This window comes from Taeniopygia guttata, chromosome 2 (genome assembly GCF_048771995.1).
Source record: "Taeniopygia guttata chromosome 2, bTaeGut7.mat, whole genome shotgun sequence".
Classification (NCBI taxonomy): Eukaryota; Metazoa; Chordata; class Aves; order Passeriformes; family Estrildidae; genus Taeniopygia; species Taeniopygia guttata.
The window spans coordinates 42,286,244-42,308,659 of NC_133026.1; the positions used below are offsets into that span (position 1 = coordinate 42,286,244).

At 38.9% G+C, this 22,416-nt stretch overlaps 1 protein-coding gene across 2 annotated transcripts in view; it reads right to left on the bottom strand.

Moving 5' to 3' along the window:
• Window positions 1-21,842, bottom strand: part of SNRK (SNF related kinase) — a 39,905-nt gene extending 18,063 nt beyond the window's left edge. The window contains exons 1-3 of one of the 2 annotated variants that reach the window (XM_030265029.4): window positions 21,566-21,842; window positions 11,218-11,315; window positions 9,174-9,867 (exon numbers count right to left, since the gene is read on the bottom strand). In XM_030265029.4, the coding sequence (XP_030120889.1) occupies window positions 9,174-9,762 (589 nt within the window). In that variant the 5' untranslated portion in view covers window positions 9,763-9,867; window positions 11,218-11,315; window positions 21,566-21,842. Of the gene's footprint in view, window positions 1-1,795; window positions 1,817-9,173; window positions 9,868-11,217; window positions 11,316-21,565 lie in introns of those variants that run through there. The other variant, XM_072925756.1, reaches the window with a different exon arrangement.
• Window positions 21,843-22,416: the final 574 nt, after the last annotated feature.

The following is a 22,416-nucleotide window of genomic DNA, read 5'->3' on the forward strand; positions in this document are numbered from 1 at the left end:
CTACTTACTGAAGTTGTATTTCAGACCATGGGAAAAGGGTTGGTTTTTTTCCTCCTAACTTAAATTTAGAACTGCTTAACAGTTTACAGTGTATATTGCTCAGCTGATAAGATGTATGTTTCTACAGAAAGTCTCTTTCTTCAAAAATGACTCGTAATATTGAGAAAATTTAGCCAGGTTTTATACATTTCTCTTCATATTCCTATTGTAAGAGCTGAACATTATAGTTATTTTCTACTAGGAGCCACTTAAGGTAAAAGGAAACAAATCCACTTTTATGGAGATGACAGAAGTGTTTACATGTTTATTTTTCCCCTACAGAGGTATCAACAAACAGACTGTGGATAAATGAAGGGTAGAAATGGACCCCAATTTTCAGGATTATGGGCAGTTACTCTAACCACTGTGTTAAGGCACTAAAGAATGTTCCCCCTGCTGGTGCTGCTACCTCTTCAGAGCAGATTTCGTGAAGAAAGCCCAATCCATAGAAACCTGCTGAATACAAGCCTTGGAAGAGATTCAACATACCAGCAATTCAATACCTAGTTCTTGTATGCAAAGCTAAATAGGAAAAAATCTATGTAAAGTCATCAGTATCTCTGCACTCTGGGCATGTTCAGGGCTAGGGAGTAACTGGAGACCTGCAGACTGCTCTTTCGAGCTCAAGACACAAAAACCCCATGTGAACTACTTCATGGGGATTGAAGGGTGGAACCGTGATGGGTTCAGGAGCAGGTACAGGCTGGTAGCTCACGAGGACAGTGGCAAGCATGCTTGTTACAAATTCGAATTCAAGAACCCGTTCACAGAATAGGCTGAGGGAAGTGGAATGAATACCCAAAGTATAGCACAGCTTCACATAATTGTCTGAAGAACCAAAACACAATTTAAGAGTAAAAATTCAAATGACAGGTGAAATGCTGTAGAAAATGACTTCTACTAAAAATAGTGATAGAGCATTATATACAACATTACAAAAGATAAAAGCTGGTATCATACCACTGAATTATCTGAATGGTGCTTGTTGATATACTTGTGCTTCTAAAAGAGTAAGAGAAGTATTTCCACTCCTGTATAAGCTAAAAATCTTAAAAAGCTGCATCTCTTGCATAAAAAATCAGCAATGAGAAGGTAGAGAATACTTGTGAAAAAAGATTTCAGCATTTCTATATATCACAAGTATTTTTACACTGCCATGTGCAGACTACTGACAAATCTGGAATATGCTCAAACTGGACCAGTAAAATTTCAAGTGTAAGAGTGAAGAATAAGGATTACTTTTTCATAGATACTCAGTTTTTAGCTGATTTAACTATTCTTTCATGCTTTATTTTTTAATGAAAAAGGCTTTAAATAAACTCATATACTGACCTCTCCAGTTCTCAGAGATGCTACCATCTGTTAACATTTTTTGTCTTTGTAAAATGGCATCTATTTTTCCCTTGCTGAAGACTGAGGAAGAAAACATGCACAATCAAGGCTATCATTTTTTTAAATTAACATGCAGAACAGGGGTTTTTCTTTATTTTAAAGCACTAAAAGTCCCATCAGTATTACTATTAGTACACATAGCAGACAAGAGAATTAAGGGAAATCTTTTCCTCTCCTTTCCTGTCCTTCCAAAAAAACAGCATAAATAGCAAATGGTATTTAGCAAATTATTTCCCTAATTAGCTTATCTGTCTGGTGAAACAGTCTGTTCTAAGTTATTTTACTTGATTAAGACACAATCATCAGTAACTAGGTCTTCTCTTCAGAAGTGATTCCTATTTTCCTTCAGTCTAGCAGCTAGTACCTGTACTCTGGAAGCCCCAACAGGAGACATGGAGCTGCTGCAGTGAGTCCAGAGAAGACCTTGAAGATGATCAGAGTTCTGAAGCACCTCTCCTGTGGAGACAGGCTGAGAGAGTTGGGGTAGTTTAGCCTGGAAAAGAGAAGGTTCTAGGGAGATGAGAGCTGGAGAGGGACTTTTCACATGGGCACGGAGTGACAGGACAAAGGCTGATGGCTTTAAACAGAGGGCAAGTTTACACTGGATATTTGGAAGGAAGTCTTTGCTGTCAGTGTTCAAGGCCAGCTTGGATGGGGCTCTGAGACAACTGGTCTAGTAAGAGGTTCCCTGCCCACAGCAGAGGGTTGGGAATACATGGTCTTTAAGATTCCTTCCAACTCAAACCGTTCTATGATTTCATGATTTTCCCCTGAAATCCATAGCATGGGTTTTGCTGGTTGAGTAAAACCACTAACATAAAAACAAGGTGTTTTTTTTAGTTACTAATGCACCTCAAGTTTCAGTAAGTGCATTTTAACAGGAAACACCATCATTGAAAGGTCTTACTGAACACATGCCACTGCCTCTCTTCCAAAATAGCCTGTTTTACTCCAAATTATCAGCTCTGCATTTACAAATATATTCTATCTCCTTTGATATCCATTGTTTAGGCCTAAAAAGTTACTGAACCTGTATTTAAAAAAACAAACCAAACCAACATTTTATGCATGAATTCCAATACTTCTACTCCAGAAAATAATTTGCCAGAATAAAACCCAATATTAATTAGTTAAACATAAAAGGAAGTTTTCTTCTTTATAAAATATATTCTCAAAATCACTGGACATATCAAAGTCTATACAGCACATACAGCTATTGCACATCATTCCCTGCCATGATTTTGGTTTTTTTTGGTGTATATAAAGACAATTTGCTTCTAGTATCTTAAAAATTCATCATGATTTTGGAAGGACTATCTTTTTCTACACATTTTAGCTGTATAATGCATAATTTTTACTTTATTTAGAAAAAATAACATCTGAACACAGTTTTACACATGAATGTAAAACTTGGGCATCTGGTTGATAACTAGGTAGTACACCACTGATTTCGGTCCCACCAGACCTGTGTTGCCAAATTAGTCAGCCACAGGCTGGAAATAATTAATCTGAGTACTTGTTTGAGAGATACATGAAATTAAGCTTCCTGGCTGTGGAGATGTATTCATCATAACGAAACCTTGCTCCACAACAGCAGCTTGAAATGCTATGAAAACAGTTCTCCCATGAACACAGCAACATGACTGTATCCCTGTATTTAAATTACAGTTTAGCTGATATGGCAGTAACTGAAGCCTATCTTGACAGCTTCTTCTCCGTAGTTTCACTTGGATAAATTATTCTTTGCTTCACCCAGCAGTTTACTGGTGAATGCATGGAAACTTCTGCATAAAGTAATCCAGAACAGAACATAAATTAAATTTCAAAAATATAGCTTCCTCAGATTTACTGAGAAGTTATCAGGATCACAGATTCCTATTGTTCACTGCAGCCCCATCATATCAAAGCTTCACTTCTGAAAGCAAGGCTCCAATACTTGCAATGTACATCTTCAATTTTAAGCATTAACAGTTTCTAGTCAGTACAATAACTAGACTGAGGGAAAAAAAAAAAAAAAAGAACCAAAGGATAGCATACTGCATGAAAACTGAACTCCCATTTCATCAAAAAAAACTTCACTATTTGCATGCAATTCGCCACAGAACATAAATACTTTGTTATCCTCAAGACTCTGACTTTCTGAAAGTGTTTTACAATCAATTCCTTCCATTTGCCCCTTCTACAAAGTCTAAAAAGTTAATTTCTTATTTGACTCAGTTTTTTCAGCAACATGAAACACACAGCAAAGCAAGGTGAAGGCAGAAAAGAACAGCTAACACCAGTACACTAGAGAAGACAGCAGGACAAACATACACCTATAGTACTCACAACAAGTCCTTCTGTTTTGCTTCAAAAAACATTTGAAGCCAAGAACTAGAGTGTACAATTCTCATAAAAATACACCAGCAGTGATGATGAATTTCAGTCAGAAGTGTTTCTCTTACATAGAAATTGGAAAGTGAGCCAGGCAGAGCTGATATTACCTTAACTTGCTAACTCAAGAGACAGGTCCTACCACTCTCCTCCAGAACTCTACTCCAAGCTCCACATTCCTTCTCTTCATTTCCTGTGCACCACCTCTTCCACTCAATCCTAGGGGAACAAACAGCTCTGCTAACCTGGCAGAAGTAAAGCCTGCAGAGACCAGGTTTCCTGACAGTTTTTGGCTTTCTAACAGTTTTCTGTCAAGTTAGCTGATAAAAGTCAGTTCATCAAATGGCCAGCTACGCAGTAGAGTGCAGCACAGGAAAAGGGGTAGCTCTGCACTGATGCAAGCAAAACAGAAGGGGAGGCACACTTTATACTGGAAGCAGCCAAGTATCACACTTTCAGCACCCTTCCAGCCTCAAGCTCATTCGATAATGTATCTAACTATAAACTGTCTGAAGTGCTGAAATACAACAACAAAAAGGGAGATTTTCAAAACAAAACAAGCAGAGAAATGCTTCTCATTTCTGAGAACTTGGCTCTAATCTGATTTTGAGCATACTAAAACTCCAAAATGCTGCCAGGTATGCTCAGTTATTTGATACTGTTTATGATCTGCAAGTATCTTACAACCTTGTTTTTTTAATACCAGTCAGTCAAATCTTACATTCAGTGGTTTTTTTAAGTGCAAAAAGTTTACTGTATATAGCCACTGGGCAAAGGTTTACATTAGTCCTTCGGTTTGAGAATGAAGTGTTATACACATCCAGGAATATTCAAACTAGCTCCACACAGGCCAGACAAGGTCATTGGGGCTAGCTGGCTATGCTCAAGCACCCTGTGAACATGGCTGAAGCTTTGAAACACTAAGCACACTCCAGCAACACTATATTAAAAAGCCCTTGCAAAGTCTTGATGCAAAAAGAAAAGAAAATAATTTGGGTTCATTCCAACAGGCACAAGGTGGGTCTAAAGGCAGTGTATCATCATCTCAGGAAAGCAGAGTGTATGTATAACAAAGCCTCTGTTTCCTTCTGTAATCAAAAACATATGACTAGGTAATGAATATGTAGTTTTAGCACATTGACAGAAGATATCCAGGTTTGAGTTGTGCAAGCCCCTATCTAACTACTAAAAGCAGCAGAAGTTATCTGCAACTTCCAGGGCAGCAGAAAGTTGGATTTGGACTACAAAGTGCCAGTTGAGTAGCACTGAGTTACAGTAACCACAATATTCTTGTTAGTCATGTCTTTTAGGAGAACATCTTGCCATCATTCTCTTTGTGTTGCTGTGATGACAAACTGCAGTGATAAGTAACTGTGATGGTAACTACAATGTTATTTGTGTATTACAGTACTTTTCTCAAGGCCAGCGCTCATTCGTGCTAAATGTACAAAATCCCAGTGCTACAATCTGAATTTACCCATTTTTCATCCCCAGAAGAATGAACTTACTCTGCAAAGTTTCCATGCATTTGCACAATACCCAACTACAATAACATGAACCTATCACAAGTGTTTGTGTCTTCCAGTGTTACTGTAGCCTACACTGCACTTCACACTTTGTAGAGATGCCAAGCAGTTAAAATAGAACCTGCCCTCCTCTGAAAGAATCAACTAATCTGAAAAATTCCAACTAAATTTTATCACCTAGGAAAGAAGCAATTTCTGTTCATTTAATGATGCAATTTCTGTTTATTTAATGAACCAATTTCTGTTGACACTGGTAGAGCAAAAGCACCAGAAGCACACTGTTCTTTCTTATCTGTAGTTATCAACTTTTAAATACTGATGGAGCTCATGGTATCACACCACTGCTCTAGACAGAACTCTGATCTAAAGTAGCACGTCCACTGATTTAGGAAATGAACTTTATGTCCAACAACAGTCCTCTCACTTTCCTCTGATTGGAACAAATTTAAATTAAGTATGAAAAAAAACATGGAAAATTACAAGCAACAGAACTTCTCATTATCCAACTTGCTCAGCTTTTTGACAAGCCCTGGGAACATATGATCATTGCCCAATATTCCTCTTGCATCATTATAGCTACAGCTTTAAACACAAAAGGAAATGAGAGACCTAAATTAACTAGGCTCTTTTCAAGTGTGCAAACTTTCAAGTGACATTGCAAAGGGCAGATTAATCCCTCAACTAGCTGAAACAGTTGTTTTCAAAAAGCTTTTCTATTATCTTTATTAAGTATATAACTTAATAAAGACTTGCCCTAAATATTTCAGTTGTTTGTTGAAAGAAAATGTAAATTATCTTCCTTTATATACTCATTCTAATATTATTCATAAGACATCCAAAAAGCCACATTTGTGGCAAACTCTTTGGCCAAAAAAAAATCCCATCATACACCCTGATCAATTTTTCTTCCAATAATTTTTGCAACAATTTTGCATGAATAAAAACAGGTGTGGGGTTTTAAAAACAAATATTAATGCAAAGGTACTTTAATATGAACAGAGTGTAAGCAGGGGAATCCATTTCAATTTGTCATTTTAGTAAACTAAGTTGAATTTCAAATGGTCAGGTGCTCACAAGGGGGCAAGACCATGTCATTGCACTGGGGAAAGCATGACCTCCTTTTTACTAAGGAATAAGTTTTTAGACTGGTTCAGCTGTAATGGTGGAAGAATCTTTGTCATTGTCAGTCACTATTATTGCAATATTAATAGCCCCATTCAGCTGACAGCTGAATGAATTCACAGCACTCCACCATTATTTCAAGCTATACATGTATACCTTGCACATTACTTGCATCTCAACGTAACTGATGAAATTTCTTTCTTGAAAATATCTACTTCTGAATTTATACATACTCCTAGTTTACAAGTACAACCTCATCCTAGCATGAACATTTATCTTTCAAGTTTAAGAAAGGTTTGCAGAAGCTCATTTCTAAGTTACATAATTACAATTTTAGTGATAGATTTCCTAAACTTATGTTTAAGATTTCTTTTGGGGTAAAGAGGGCTTTAAAAAAGGCCCTATTTTTACCCCCCATGATCTTTGTACTTAAAAATACTAAATGATATTTAGAAAATTTGTATAGTGTATCTTACCTTTTTCCCCAGAGTTAGAAAAGGAAAATCCAGAGCCTTCAAAGTCATCATCTTATTGGAATCTTATAGTAAATTTTGGTATTTTTACTCTGGTAACTGACAGTACTTCAGAGAGATTTCATAGTGCATTACAAAGTGATGAAAAATATGCCACTTGTCATTGCAGTGCTTGTTAGGATACAAGCACTGCAATTGCTCAACTAGGATAGAAGTTTTAAGTATCTAGTAATTGAGACAGCATACTGGGGAATAAGCAAGCAAGAACTAACTACTGAGGTGTATTTAAATATTCTCAGAAATAGAAAACAATTGGCATCCTTAGACACTAGTTTAAACAATTTCATTTTTTTCCTAATTTTTCTACTGTTCACATCAATCCATTCCATATTAACCAAACCTCCCGCCCTATGAATCCATTCAAAAATTTTCTTTTAGGACTATTCAGAAGTTTACCTCTCTAAGTGTTTACAAAGTCCTCTAACAAACATGATTACATTCATCATTAAGAGGTCCAAAGCATGCTTTGTTAACTATATAATTCAATTTGTACCATCTGGTCATAATGCTCCTAATTCCCCTTCCCCCATTAATCTCCACACACCTCCTTTTTCCCAAGCATCTTCAACTGGGCAGCAATATCAAAACCTAATTTTTTGCTCATCCTCCAAAATTTGACTGCTATTCAATTTTTCAAGAAGTAATGCACATAAGGCATTGTACAGAATAACTAACAAATGCACTTTTCCATCTAGTTTTGAAGGCCACTGCTATCAGGAAATTATGCTTCAGGAAATTCTCAAAAGGAGATAAGAGAACACAGAAAAGCTCAGCAGTTAGGAGCTCTAGTTTGGCACTAATAAAACCAGAACCAACTCATCTGAATCATCTGACTCTAAGCAGAAATCAATTTGTAAAGTAACACTGTACCATCAACATCGATTTGCAAACCCAGAAATAACAGAGATCCAAAATTCCTAATTATAGCACACTTGGGAAAGTACTTTCAAGTCCGGAAAACACAGAGTACAATACCTATTCAAAGACAGAAGCCACAAAGTGTTATTCAAATGTTTAGGCAAAGAACTTAAATATTTTACCTAATAGCTAAAAATATTTATACTTAAAAATAATGCAAGAATTGTAGCTGAACAGTGTGCCTGTCAACACACAAAATTAGCCAATTGTTCACCTCAGGTAAATTAGCAAAAACCTGGACAACTCTGTCTTAATTTAAACCATCACTACAGTCACTACTATAAAACAAAACAAAACGCGCAGAGCCATGTACAGAGTCCTAATGGGTGCTATTAACACCCATGCAAACAAGAACAAGAGGCATGTTGACTACCAAAAGCTATTCTTGAAGTACTATTTGCAAGTATATGTACCTACACCTGCTGGGGAAGTGAGTTGTATAACAGATTTAAGCAATCTGTATGACTAGAGGACAATATTCAGTGACCCCACCAATGTTTACAGCTGTTCTAAAAAGACTCTAAATTACTTCTACTACAATAAGCAGTAGACTAAGAGAGACAGTAAGAGAATTACATGTAGCAGTCCACCCTGCACACTCCACTTTGCAACTAGAAACATGAAGACTCATTTGCACATTACTATTCTTTTACCTTTTACACAATCAGGAGCAACTGGGAACTCATCCACTACTTTTGGTTCTCAGACAATGAAAGGGCAGAGGTGGGATAGAGGGAGTTGAAGCTTTCTTTAACTTCCTGACTCCTCCTTTGATAGCTGAGTTAGTACTTGGTACTCATGGCTTCACACCACCTTGCAGAAGAACATGTAAGCAGCCTGGACCCACAATGCTACTCTTATGTGGCTAAATTGAACAAAGAAAATCACTCATGGTTGGGTGCAAGGGAGTGTAAGGTCATGTTAAAAATAAATTTTAAACGGGCAACTTTTCAAAAAGAAGATGGGTTCTCTCTGAGTATTTACAAATATACCTATTGCATCCACATTATTATTAATTAATAATTACAGTGTAAACAATTGCATCATTTCATACAAGAAGAACTTTTACACATTTTGACAATGTTTGAATATCTCCTTCAAACAGAGCTGCTCCAGGATGACCTCATCCACAATTCATCTAGGTTATATTACTTCTTGCCAGTTTGCTGCCTTCCGTATTTGGCATTATCTTGAAACAGAACAGAGAGGTACAAGATCATGGTATTTATGTTTACAGATTATTGGTTGAATTCAAAGCAGATATACGTACCCACTGCTGGTGCATCATATTCATCCCCAAGTAAAATTTCAGGAGCAGAATACGCAAGAGATCCACAGCTTGTAGTGAGCTTCTTTCCAGGCTGAAATTTGTTGCTGAAGCCAAAATCAGTCAATTTCACAAGTCCTTGTTTTTCAAAGAAAACTACATTCTCTGGTTTTAAGTCTCTATGAACTACATGCAGTTTATGGCAGTAGGATATAGCATGAACTATTTGAGCAAAGTATTTTTTTGCCAGATCCTCATTGAGACCTTCTTCATGTTTCATGATGTAATCAAACATATCTCCACCATCTCCTAGCTCTAAGATGAGATAAAGCTTTGTCTGGGTGTCAATCACTTCGTACAGCCGCACAATGTTGGGATGCTGCACTAATTTCATGCACCTGACTTCTTGAAAGAGATGTCCAGTGGCAAGAGTGTCCAGTTTGGTCTTGTCAATGACTTTTACTGCTACTTTTTCACCTGTAAAGACATGCCGAGCAAGTTTGACCACAGCAAAATGGCCTCTGCCCAAAGTTTTATCCAAGTCATACAATCCTGCAATTTTTCCATCATATCCTCGTTTGAAGCCTGCCATTCTGTTTCAGAAGATTAAATAATATTTAAGCTCTTTGGAAACGTGGTATTTTCATATAAGAGTATCTGATGCAAATAAATAGTCCATAATCACTGCCAAGCATACCTAAAAACAAAGAGAAAAGATTATATGCTTGTATAAAAGTAAGCAAAATTATTATCCTGTAATTACCTCAAGTTACATTAGCACATTACTACAGATTTATGAAATAATCTTCAGAAAATTTTGCAAAGGATTTAATAAGGTAGGCTGTGCTAACTTGCAGATTTCTGACATCACATTATCACTATGCTTGAAGAAAATGAGTTTCAACACTGCAATAATGAAAATTTGTCACAAATCCAGTGGCCTTCATTGCCTTGAGTCAGAAACCTTTCAAGCAGCACTTGAAGGAATTGATGTTATAAAGACTGTTACAATTAGCAAAGCTGAAATCTGTAACTTTTCCAGATACACTATAAAACAGCTGGGCAGCACAGAATATCATCAAGAGAAACATACCCTAATACATCTTTTTTTGGCACATCCCTTCATATTGAGCATGAAACAGCTCTAATACAAAGTTCTAATGGCATGATTTGAGACTTTTAGCTCCTCCTTTTTAACAGCTTTCTGTTTAGTAAAGCTCAAAGTGACATGCAACACTTAATTTTGTTTCTCTAATTAGCTTGAGCATTATCAATCAATACTGTAATTACAGCAAATGAACAATGCTCTGAAGGCTGAAATGAAACTGTGGATGTACTCAGTGGTAAATAAATTTTACCACTGAGTTTTATTAAATATTTTGACCGAAGTTATACAAACTGTTGATAAAAAGTTTGGTGGGAGGCTGCATATGTTCACCAGGCTTGGGAATGAGTGAGGAGAAGCGGAAGAAGAGTGGGAAAGAAGCAGAGAAGACTCAAGAGTTCAGCTTTTGTGTAGTGAATTCCTGCTTACTAGGTATTTGGCATTTAAGCAAACCAGACCCAACTTATAAAATATTCATATTCAAAACTGGTTTTGAAGGTCTTGCATCCATCCCATTGTCTTTTTTTTCCCACATATAAAACCTCCCAGAACTTTTTCCTGCATTGTTAACTTAGATTGAGGTTTAAATAAAAAACTGTAGCTATCAAAAAGCTAACCATTTCTCCAACTTTGAGTGCAAAGTCGTTAGAAATATGAAAATTAGCTGGCTCATTGCCTACTCTAAAATACAGAAAAAACAGCTCTTTAGAATATACTTTCAGTTTCAAAACTGAACTTCAAAATGAAAAACTTTGAAAAGGAAGCTGGCAACCAAACAACCCCTTACATTAGTTATTCTCAAGTTGAAATGTAAGCATTAGATTAAAACCACTCCCTGCTAAACAAGTTATTTCATGGTGAAACTAATGAACCTGGTTTCATATGAATTCAATTACAAGGTTGGGGGTCCTGTGAGGATTCTGTGATGTTTAAAAAGCTCACCTTACTGCTTCTTTTAGCTGGAGCCATGGCATAACCTCTTCACTATCCCACTGTCTGCTTCCACAAAACCCATAGAATTCAGTTTGAGACCTCCATGCCTGTAAAATTTCAATGAAATCAATTAACTTCCAAAACTTCATAACCTAGACAAGGAACAGGGTTAAGTACAACAAGCATTAATACAACAACAAACAATATAAACATTGAGGTTTGAGGTTTTATGTTTCTTTAAAAACAGTCATCAAGCTTCAACAAACTTCACTAGGTTTTGTGTTGCTGTATACACCCTTTTATTCTGCAAGTAAGCACTATGCTTCACATGCTCTTTCAAAAGCCACTCCACTAAAACGATGGTTGGCATATCTGCTTCCCAACACTTCACAAACCGCTCATCTTACAGAGCTTCCCCTACCATTCCCACGTAACACCATCCCGTCCTTATTCAAAAAAGCACAAAACTGAATTAAAGCATACTACATTAAACTAAATGCCCACTCTCCTACCTGGTAGAAACTATTACAAAATGCATAAGGGAACAACATAATACAATGGCAAATACAACAATAAACAATAAAACTCTCCTTATCTTTCAGAGATCCAAAAACTTCTTTATATCTGAGAGCAGTGGGTTTGTGTTTAATAGCACTTGATGGATTCTACCCCACCACTACCTGTGAAACTGGGCAGGTGCTTTATTAAAGCATGTGAATTGTCAGCATCAAGAACACACTGCAGCAGAGCTGAATAATTTAACTATATGCTGTGAGAAGAACCACTTCCCCTTGTTTGTTTTTATTCTCTTGATAATTTGTGCATCTTCTCATTCACCATCTGTTCCAAAACAAGAACTATCATACTCCATTTACCCTGCCTCAAGCAACTCACAGAATTAGTTTCCTCCCTTCCTAGCTTCAGCTCAATTTTATTCTAATCCTAGTCTATAAATCCTTTTGCAGGGGTTATTCCACAGGCTTTAGCATTCCTCTCATCCTTCTCTACTCATTTTCTGGTTTGTTCTATTATATTTTCTTAGGCCAATTTGAGGGCATTTTCACTACTACTACACACTGACAATATTTTCAAGCAATTGAAAAATTATAAAATTAAAATTATAAAATTTATAGCTGTATAATGTTCCATCATACTGACCTAACCCCAAAATGAAGACTAATGAAAAAAAGTCCATGTATACACAGTAACCACTTAATCTTAGCCTGCATGAAGCGGGAGGGGATATATTAATCAGCTGTGCCCCACATGGTTGTGCAACTGCAGAGTCTCACTCCTAAAGGGATTGCCAGCACTTTAAAAAACCCAACAATAACAATAACAAAACTCCCCACACAAACATGCTTTATAGTACTGCTGTCTCCACAGCATCCTAATCTGACTCCTAACTGCTTCTAGATTAAAGAAATTAAAAGAAAACTGGCGCACACAAATTAAGACAGCTTGTCTGAATATAACTGCAACACTCAGCAGTAAGGAAAGATTACTTTGTTCACTTGGCACATTTTCAACCATCATTGTATAAGCCCAACAAGTGATTTAACTCTAAATCACAGAATACACATAAAAATCAACAGAATTCCAGCAAAAAACAGTTATGTCTAAGCCACGGAGAAATATATCAGAGAATAATCAATAGGATAAGAGCTTACAGAAATGGAAGATAAACTATGTTTACTAATGTTGCAGTCCCATTAACTGTAATAAAATAATTCAGGATTCATTAACAGTTTAACTTGTAGTCGCCACAATAACAGACCAACTAATCCTTAACTCTGTGGTTTTAAAATAAATCTGCATAGATGAAGTTCCCACAGCTAAATACAGGGATCTCAGATGCAACACATGGTTTGAAAACACAGAAGTTTAGAATTGTTCAGCAGTAGGAAGTGGATGCAAAAATGTCATAGTGTATATAGATACAAGCCTTGGTTACAGTTTAAATATTCTATTTAAAGGAGAATGGTTGCCATATCAGTACACTTCATAGCAGTTTCTCTTTCTCAGATTCTCTTAAGAGGAAGAAAGTAGAATTTTGACAGCACTTAAGGATCCATATTTCAAGCCAGAGCTCTTTGAGACCCTGTGTTGTTGTCTCCTTATTTACAACAGAAAAACTTCTGGGGTTGACTACAGATGAAACCACACAAGTGTCTAGTTTTGCTATGACCCTCCAAAATGGGATTACTTTTAATGATGGATCATTTTGGTGATCCAGTTTACAGTGTGACCTCTTGAACATTTTCCCAAGTGAAGGAACTACAGACTAAAGCAGACAATAAGCAAAATTTCCACCAGCCACATGTTAGCAGCAAGCCAAATGACAGCCTGCAAAAAAGCATTTAAGAGGCACTTATATCACAGAAAATATTTACCTACCTTTTTATTCACATTATGTTAAACCCCTGATAAGTTCATTTTTTAGCATTACTTTTCAGCATTAGAGTTTGGTTTTTCTAGTTGATGAGTTAACTATTAGTAGCACTTAATCCATGCGGCTAACTATGGTTTTAAAAATACATTTTTCTCTAATTGTACTAGAACTCAGCTACACCCCCGATACTGATTTTATGCAATGTAAACATTTACCAGTAAATAAATTCATAACAGATCCTTCTTTCCACAGAAGCTCATATACCTATCCCACAAAACACTGCAAACAGCCCCTAATGGAGACCTGCAGGAGCTGTTTTGTAATATCACATGCATCCTATTAAGAAGCTTAGCAACAGTATTGTGATTCAACCATCTTTAAAATATGGATTAATAGATCTGTTTAGAAAAAGAAGAATGTTTCAGAGACACTAGTTTTTCTTTAAGCAATTCACCCTATCCAAAAAGTTTCATTAGATTACACACTGCATGTAAGACCAGCCTAGTTCATTTTACCCTAATGGGTGTATTAGCTTACTTTAGAAAATGAAGCTTCACGGTCCCATTTAAACAAAATGTTGAAAAGCTATCAATGCAGAGACTTCCCTGCATCATCAGTCTAACAGACATAAAAGCTGAAGTAATCTTCACTGAGACTTGCCCATCCACAGACAGCTAACCATTCCTGTCTCCCTTCACGATAAATGGAGAGTCAGTCAACACAGATAAGAGTGTGTGATAAAACAAATTGTGCCCTAAAGCAGATAGCCAAAGAGATTAGATGAATAATTTTGTAAAAGCACATGCTTTCATTTTCTGTAACAGGAGTTTAAAATTAATAGTTCAGTGGATGCCCACATTATACATATTCACAGATAGACTGAAGTTTTACCCTGCTTCTCCTTTTGCTCTCTTTTGTCTCAGATAAGTAACAGCATCTATATCAATTATTTACTTACTGCATAATTGTATATTGAGGGCAAGACTTATGTTGATTGTGTTCCTAGAAACACTAAATCCAAAATTTGACATACACAGAATAGAGAGATTCAGAGGCAATTTTTTTCACTTGAAAAGAATTTGTACAAATCATTGGAATCTGAGAGCAAACTGAAGAACATATTAACTCAGTAAATAAACTGCAAATATGATTTTTCGTATTTTTCCAATATTTCCTCCCAATTTTTATCTGCCATCCTAACGTAAGATATCTTTACAGGGTAATCTATGAACCTTTAAAAACAGTCTGTCTTGTTACTATATGACCCACTACTTGCACTGTTACACCTTCACTTCCCCAGAGGAATTTTTATCACCTTTCTTCTGGTATAAGGGTGCACCAACGCACCAGAAGCAGGTAAAAGGCATTGCAAGAGTGACACATGAAGAACACATACATTCAATGCATATCACATGCTCGAAAACTTATTATGCAACTCCTCCAGCATAGTTCAAACTTCTTAAGCTCCTAGTACCCACTATTTCTTGAATATTCAAGACTCAAGTCGGGATCCCAGGAAAGTGTATTCTCCACAGGTGTCATGATCCAGCAGAGCCCTTCCTCTTCCACCTTTCTGTGGCCTTCACAACTACCATTCAAAGGCACTTAAAGACATCATGGCAATCTACACTCACCCTACAGCCAAATATTTTGTACATGCAGCATTTTTGCGGGGCAGAGGAAGACACAATTCACAGAGACAGCTGTGTTACAACTCAGCCCTTATATACGCAATGCCATCTGAAGTTTTATTTTCCACTTTACATGACTGCACCATAGCATACACACATATCCTCCCTTTCACTGATGACAAATCCTATAAACTCTCCTGCTCCAATTCCACAATAAAACACTAAAGGAATTTTTTTTCAAGGTGTACATGCACTTCTTTCCTTTTTCTGTTCGGCATCAGTGTCCATATCCAGCCCATACTGTGTCACTGAAATGCCAAGATATATCAGTAAACTTCTCTACTATTCAGCACAGACTACTACTAAAATTATGAAGATCATGATGAAGAGTTATCAAGTAATGCTGTGTTACAAACATAAAAAGAAGAATTAACCTGCAAAACTTAACTGTACTCCCTAGTTTTAAACAGTCTGTAGAATTTTGCTCTGAAAAGATACAAGAGGTGCCAATTGCTGATGAAGTTTTGCCATTCTAAACATTTGGGAAATCTCTAATGAAGTGCATTTCATAATTTTAGAGTGTATCACAGGCATTAGAGCTACTGATGTCTAGACTTAACTCTTCTTAGCATTGAAGTAAAAGCAAAATGCCAACAAGAATTCTACAATTGAAAGGCCCATTATTCAGTGAATACCCAGCAGCAGAAATATTTGGCAAGTCAATAAACTTGGTAAAACCTTGCTTCTGGACCAACAAAATGTTGGAGGATGGGAATGACAGTGCTATTATAGCTTTGAGAAGAAAAAAGTTACTAACAGCATTTTGTAACAGAAAACAATTAGAGCCTGCATGACCTGACTTCTAAGAGCAAGACACTTTGAGGTAGAACCAATGCATAAGGAAAGGAAAATGTAAAAGATACAATGCATGATCTGGATATCATCAATTAAAAAACACATTTATTTCTTAGATAAGGAATTCCCAAACTTTCAGCCCTACAGATTACTTGAAGATTAGAGCAGTACCATCAAGCATACACAATTTAAACTTTCCTTTTTCACACAGCTAAACTAAGTGGTCTGCAGAAGACCAGCAAAGAGCAAACTAAAATTTGAGAACTGTGTTGTAGAAACTCCACCTGATAGTTGATATCTATGAGAATCACCCTCAATACAGACAACTTAAAGAAGCCACTGGATCTGAATTGGTCCTTCAAGGCCTCCACTTTAAAACTCAAGAACGACTATTTCCTTTTCCTTTACAAGCAGGTGAATGAGAAAAAATAGAGACTATGCTGATGTACAGACTCCAAAGCAATAGTAAGACAGTAGCAGTAACAGCAAGATTATGATTATACACTAGGCTCCAAAGCTATTAAGAGGACAGATGCACTAAGACTGATGGAACTAAGAGCCACTGACAAACCCATCATTGGTAGTTACTGGCACTGGTTCCAATTGTGAAATATGTTAAAAGCCCAAAGTACTTTCACAAGCTTGCTGATAATTCCCTGCAGTTCACAAGGTACTTTCCATTTCTAAGAGGAGGTATTACACAAGACAAATACAAGCTGCCCTACAGATTTAAAAACTCAGCAATAGCTTTACACTATTTAAAGTCCTCACACCAGCCACAGCTCCAAAAGCAATTAATCTCTTGTTGTATCTGTTTTCCTCTTATGCCTTCTCTTGAAGGCCAGCATGTGGCCTTTCATTTTTAATGAAAAAAAAGCAAGAGAGACACTACCCTGTTTACATACCAGAGGCTTCATCAATACAGCACTTAAGCACTGAAGCTGTTCTTGTAGTATTATTATATTAAAAAACCCCAGATCTTCCTAAATAGCCACATCTCATTAATTATCTTCTGCATAGCAGTATGTGATAACGTCTTTTAAAAGGACTTGCTCCAAGTTTTGCGATATCTGCTAGCACTTTCTTTCTGGATCTGTAAATCAGTTATAAAACTTTGTTCAGACCCTGTGATGTCATAATATATAGAAAAATTCATATCAGCTGATAATGTAATGTTTTGCAGTTCCCACCAGCAGAAAAATTTTCCCCAACCACAAAAAACTAGCATGGATATCTTAGTTACAGACATTCATAGATTTAACCAATCCAGATCAAGTATTTCAGACAGCAATTGCATAAGCAACAGAGATAAGTCATGGTAGTTGGACTCCCTAGCCCAAAATTACACTTTCCCTAGCCTTATAAGCAGTATCCAAGTAGATTTTTGAAGACTTAATACTCTAAATCCCCTAATTTTTTTTCTTCTTTTTTCTTCCCCCAAAGTAACTAGGAACATGAACTGACAAATAAATATTTTGCATATCAGGTGATTCATGATGGTATCACCATCTTTTAAACAGCACACTAAATCTTTATATCTAGGAAACTTACTGCAGAAACTTTGCAGAAAGCAGATAACTCAGATTTCTTCATCTAACTAAACTCCTTTAGAAAAGCTGCTTAATCTACTCCATGTTCATGAACTGTCAGACTTGTTTCACCTTTTTCAAATGTCTATTTATTAAAATTACCACATAATTTTGTCATGCCAGGCAGTGCAGCTGAGACCATTATTAAGAGGAGCTCTAAACATTCTGCCATGAATCAATGAACACTTCAGTGTGGCATCACATTTCAAAGTTAGCCCTGTTTTAACACCTATATCTTTGTTGTATAAATTCAGAACCACAAACATGATTTTCTTCCCATATCAAGGGAGGTGAAAGCATCACACACCATCTTGAACACAAGTGTTCAGATGCAAATATGTGTGCATACTCTTAGTACCTATTACAAACAATAATAATTTCTATTAAATTTCTTAATATCTTCAAGGTCAAATATCATAGTTTTGTTTGATTAGCAATAAATCTGGTAATATAAAATTCAAGTACTGAATTGACTTAAGCTGCCACTATGAGACTTGTGTTTTCCATCCAGGATACAAACTGCTTAAATCCTGATAAATTGACTCTAACCAATAGTTACTCAGTTTCAATACCTTATTCTCATTCATAGCAACCTAAATTAGTCAGCAACGGCCAGACACATGAAATTTGCCATGCTTTAACATGAACTAAGATTATACTAAAGCCTAGGCTATCATCTCTCAATAAAATCCAGCCAGTAACTAGACAGGAGACTGCTGCAGAAAAACACACAATGATACATAAAGAAAGAAAATAGGCTGACAAATACAGTGTAACATTTGTGTCCTAGCACTGTTGTAGAAGATCACTGTAACAGAGGGATTCAGCTTTTCAGAAAGTGAACATGCTCTGTTTTGCACTTTGCAAGTATAATTATTTCTCATTAAGTTCTTAACATTGGTGACTCAATCAACTTATGTGTACTAGAACTCTGCCAGGGTGAGTTAACCTAGAATTGTAAGGGAATATATATTTTTTTCAAATCCTCTTATGCTCTTACATAATACTGTTATGTGTATTAAAACTACAGGTACTTTACATTATTATAGCAGCTGAAGCATTTCAGTTAAGTGCTTGAAAATAATGTGACACAAAAGATGGGCAGAACCTCAGAGGCTACTAAAGTTGAGAGCTTATACAATTTAATATTACTGTATTCATCATAAACTGCAGCTCAGCCTTATATCCTTGATCTGAACCACATTTTATTGGTTTCTTATTTTAAGACATAACCATAAACACTATTAATAGGAATGGACAGAAGTTAACCAGTAAGTTTTACAGCTATAGCATTTCAGTGAAATTCTGAGAATCCAAAAAAGGAAGTGCGTTATTTCACAAGAGACACATTGTGAGGAAGAAAACCTAGCTGCACCAGGATGCTGTGCCCTTGAAAGCAAGGCAGGCCAAGCGAAACAAAGATGCTACTTTGGCATTACAGTTGCCAGTGGGATAAAAGGGACAATGATACACTGAAGGTGTGGACTGCAAAAGAATTATCCAAGTATGATTCGAAAGCAGATCAGACCAAGCTGGTCAGAAAAGTGCACAAGATGACTACTGCAAGTAAAGAACATCTGCCATAGCATAACAGCATGCACACCTTTAACATACTATTTCTTTAAAATAATCAGAAGGTAGACTATTACAGTGCAACCACCCACACTGTATGGCAGTATCAGTTCTCATAGCAGAATGATTCAAGGAATAACAGTAACCTGTAGGGTGTTCAGCACTCAAAGTGTACTTTCTTGCTTCTCAATTGTGTAAAATGAAAACAAAAACCATAACACAGTAAGTACACTTAAGATGCAATTCTCTCTTTTCCCTGTTTTTCATGAAAGCCTCAAGTGTGGATCATAAAAATCCTCATAAAAGAGCTAGATGAATGTGCTGTCTTAGATGCCACCTTGCCTACCAGGCAAAGCTCCAGCAGTCAGGTAAGCTTCTCCTTCCAATCACTTGAAAAAAACATGTCATCATTCTACACTTTTCTGGTCATTTAGGATATTCAGGAAAATTAATATACAAGACTGGACTTCCTCCTCCTTAGTTTTTATTATTAAGTCCTCTAATCTGGATGTCGTATGCACTAGAAGTCAAAGGGGCAGACATTAGTATAAGTAAACATTTTGACATGTTTCACAAGGTAAAATTTGATTGCATTGTTTGGCAATGATTGTTAGTTCTTATTTGTTTCCGATTCATTCAAAGGATTAGCAATAGTACAAAAACAACCACAAGCCAATTTCCCACTTTCTGTGATATATCTGCGAAAAAAGTCCCAGGATTCCTTAACCCGGTTCCTAATGGTGCATGCCTTGAAAGAAAGGCTTAACTGTAACACAATAAACATTTGCTAGTAAACACTTCTATACAGATTTCACTTCACAGAGATTCGATAAACTGGTCCTTCCCCAGAGCCTGAAGATCCAAATATACCCATAATAAACAACTCCAAAAAAGCAGCAGATATGACTAAGTAGTGACTGCACTACAGAGGGCAGGCGTAAGCATATTTGCATGCACTTCATTCATGCTAGATGGCTGAAAATCATACAGTACACTTCAGCTGCTCCAGTAACTGTAATGGTACCAGCAAAGAAACAACTGCTTTGCCCTCATCTATTCATAACAAGCTCTTGGAAAGGAGATGATCCATAAGAAACTATATATGAATAAGCAAAAACCCAAAGCATGTATCCCACATTAAGGTTTCTCCTTCACAGTTATACTAGCGTCTCCTACCAATAAAAATATCCAATCTGAAAATAGGTCAATTTTGTCACTAACCATCCTCTCACCAGTATAGGGGGTTTTGCCCTAGTGGATGTTCTCCAACACTTTACTCAGTCTACTCACCAAAAAAAAAAAAAAAAAAAAGAAAAAAAAAAAGAAAAAGAATCAAAACAAAACAAATAAAACCAACTACACGAATCTGCCCTTCAACTATCACCAAGATTGCACATCAACTATCTTTAAAAGTCATCTTCCACTAATTTAAGTACCTGGGTGCCAAAACTCACCTGACAATAAGCGCAAAGACCTCTATGCAGGACCTTGCTAGTCATTCCACCAATTTCTATACTAATCTCTAGGCAGTGAATTCAACGTAGTAAGTGTGCTGACAACAGCACGGCACATACTGACAAAGAACGAGCGATACTTCCAGCCTCTGTCAGGAGGGACACGCTCCAGCCCTGGGCACAAGGAGACGAAGGCAAACCTGTTGGCTCCGCACCGAATTCCGAGGGGCGAGATGCACCGTCATTCCCCTAAAACGCACCCGCGGCCGGACCGCGGGGCTCTCGCTTCGCTTGTTTATTTTTTTTTCCCTTCCCGGCAACAGAGGAGACGCGGCGCAGCCGGCGCGGGCAGCAGCAGCGGGGGAGTGGCGGAGGGAGCGGTGTCACTCCGGTCACACGCCGGTGTCACCGCGGGCACACGGGGCCGTGTGGCACGGACACTCCGCCGCGCCGGGGGCAGGGCAGGCTCCCGGCAGCCCGCCGTCCCTGCACGAACACCTGCATCCCTGGAGCCCGCTGTCCCCGCAGCAGCACTCGCGGCCGGGGAGCCCATCGTCCCCGCAGCAACACCCGCATTCTGGGACGCCGCCGATCCCGCATGAACACCCGCATCCCGGGAGTCCGCCGCGCCCGCAGAAACGACGGCTTCTCCCCTCCCTTCCCCAAGCCCTCCCCTCCAGCCCCGCCAGCCCCGACACACCGACCTTCGGTGGCGGCCGGGAAACGTCCCCTCACCGCCTCCTCCTCCCCCCGGGCCGAGGCCGCCATTGGGCTCGGCCGGCTCCGGGAGGGGGAGGAAGGAACCCACCACACCCCACTGGCCCAGCCCGAGCCGAACGCGGCCCATCCCCGTCGGCAACTTACTGCCCGCAGCGGCGGCGGCGGCGGCAGCGGCGGCGTCTCCTCGGGGCGCCGCGCCCCGCGCCGCCCCCTGCATGGGCAGCGCCCGCTGCGACTGCCCTCGGGAGCGGCGGCGGGGACGGGGAGCTCAGCGGGGAGGGAAGGAGGGACAGAGGAGGAGATGAAGAGGCTCCGAGAGCCCAGCGGGGAAGGCCGGCAGGGCTGCGGCGGGTCGCTGCGCTCGGACGGGACCAGCGCCGCGGCCGCTCCCGCTGCGCCTCCGAGCCGCGACTGACAACAACGGCCGCGGCTCGCGCGGGGCCGCGAGGGGCGGGGCGGGGCCAACGCTCGCCCGCGCGCAGCCGCGCCTGCGCCGCGCGGCGGGCGGGGAGGGGAGGGGAGGGGAGCGCCGAGCGCAGCCGCGGTGGAGGCCAATGGCGGTGGTGGGGGGCTGCCAGCGGGCAGCGGACGGGGCGCCTGAGGGGAGCGGAGGGCAGCGGGACCGCCCGGTTCCGTCCGCCCTGGGTTTCATGGGGGTCCTGAGCAATTCCCTTTAGGCATGGGAAAAAGAACGGAGGACGAAGTGCTGAGGTCTGAGGAGAGGGTGAAGAAGCCCGCGCGTCCGCCACCGGCGAGTTGGCGGCCCCCTGTCCCTCTGGAGGGTACGCTGGGCTGCAGGGCTGTTTAAAGTCGTGAAAGAGCCACGCCTGTGATTCCTGGGTAGAAAGAGTATAAATGATAGTACGGCGATCACAGCATCAATTAGATCAGAATAGACTTCTGAGATCATCGAGTTCGGCCCGTGTTAGCCCTGAGAGCCACGTCCGGTTTTTCCTTAAACACCTCCAGGAGCGGTGACTCCACCACGTCCCCGA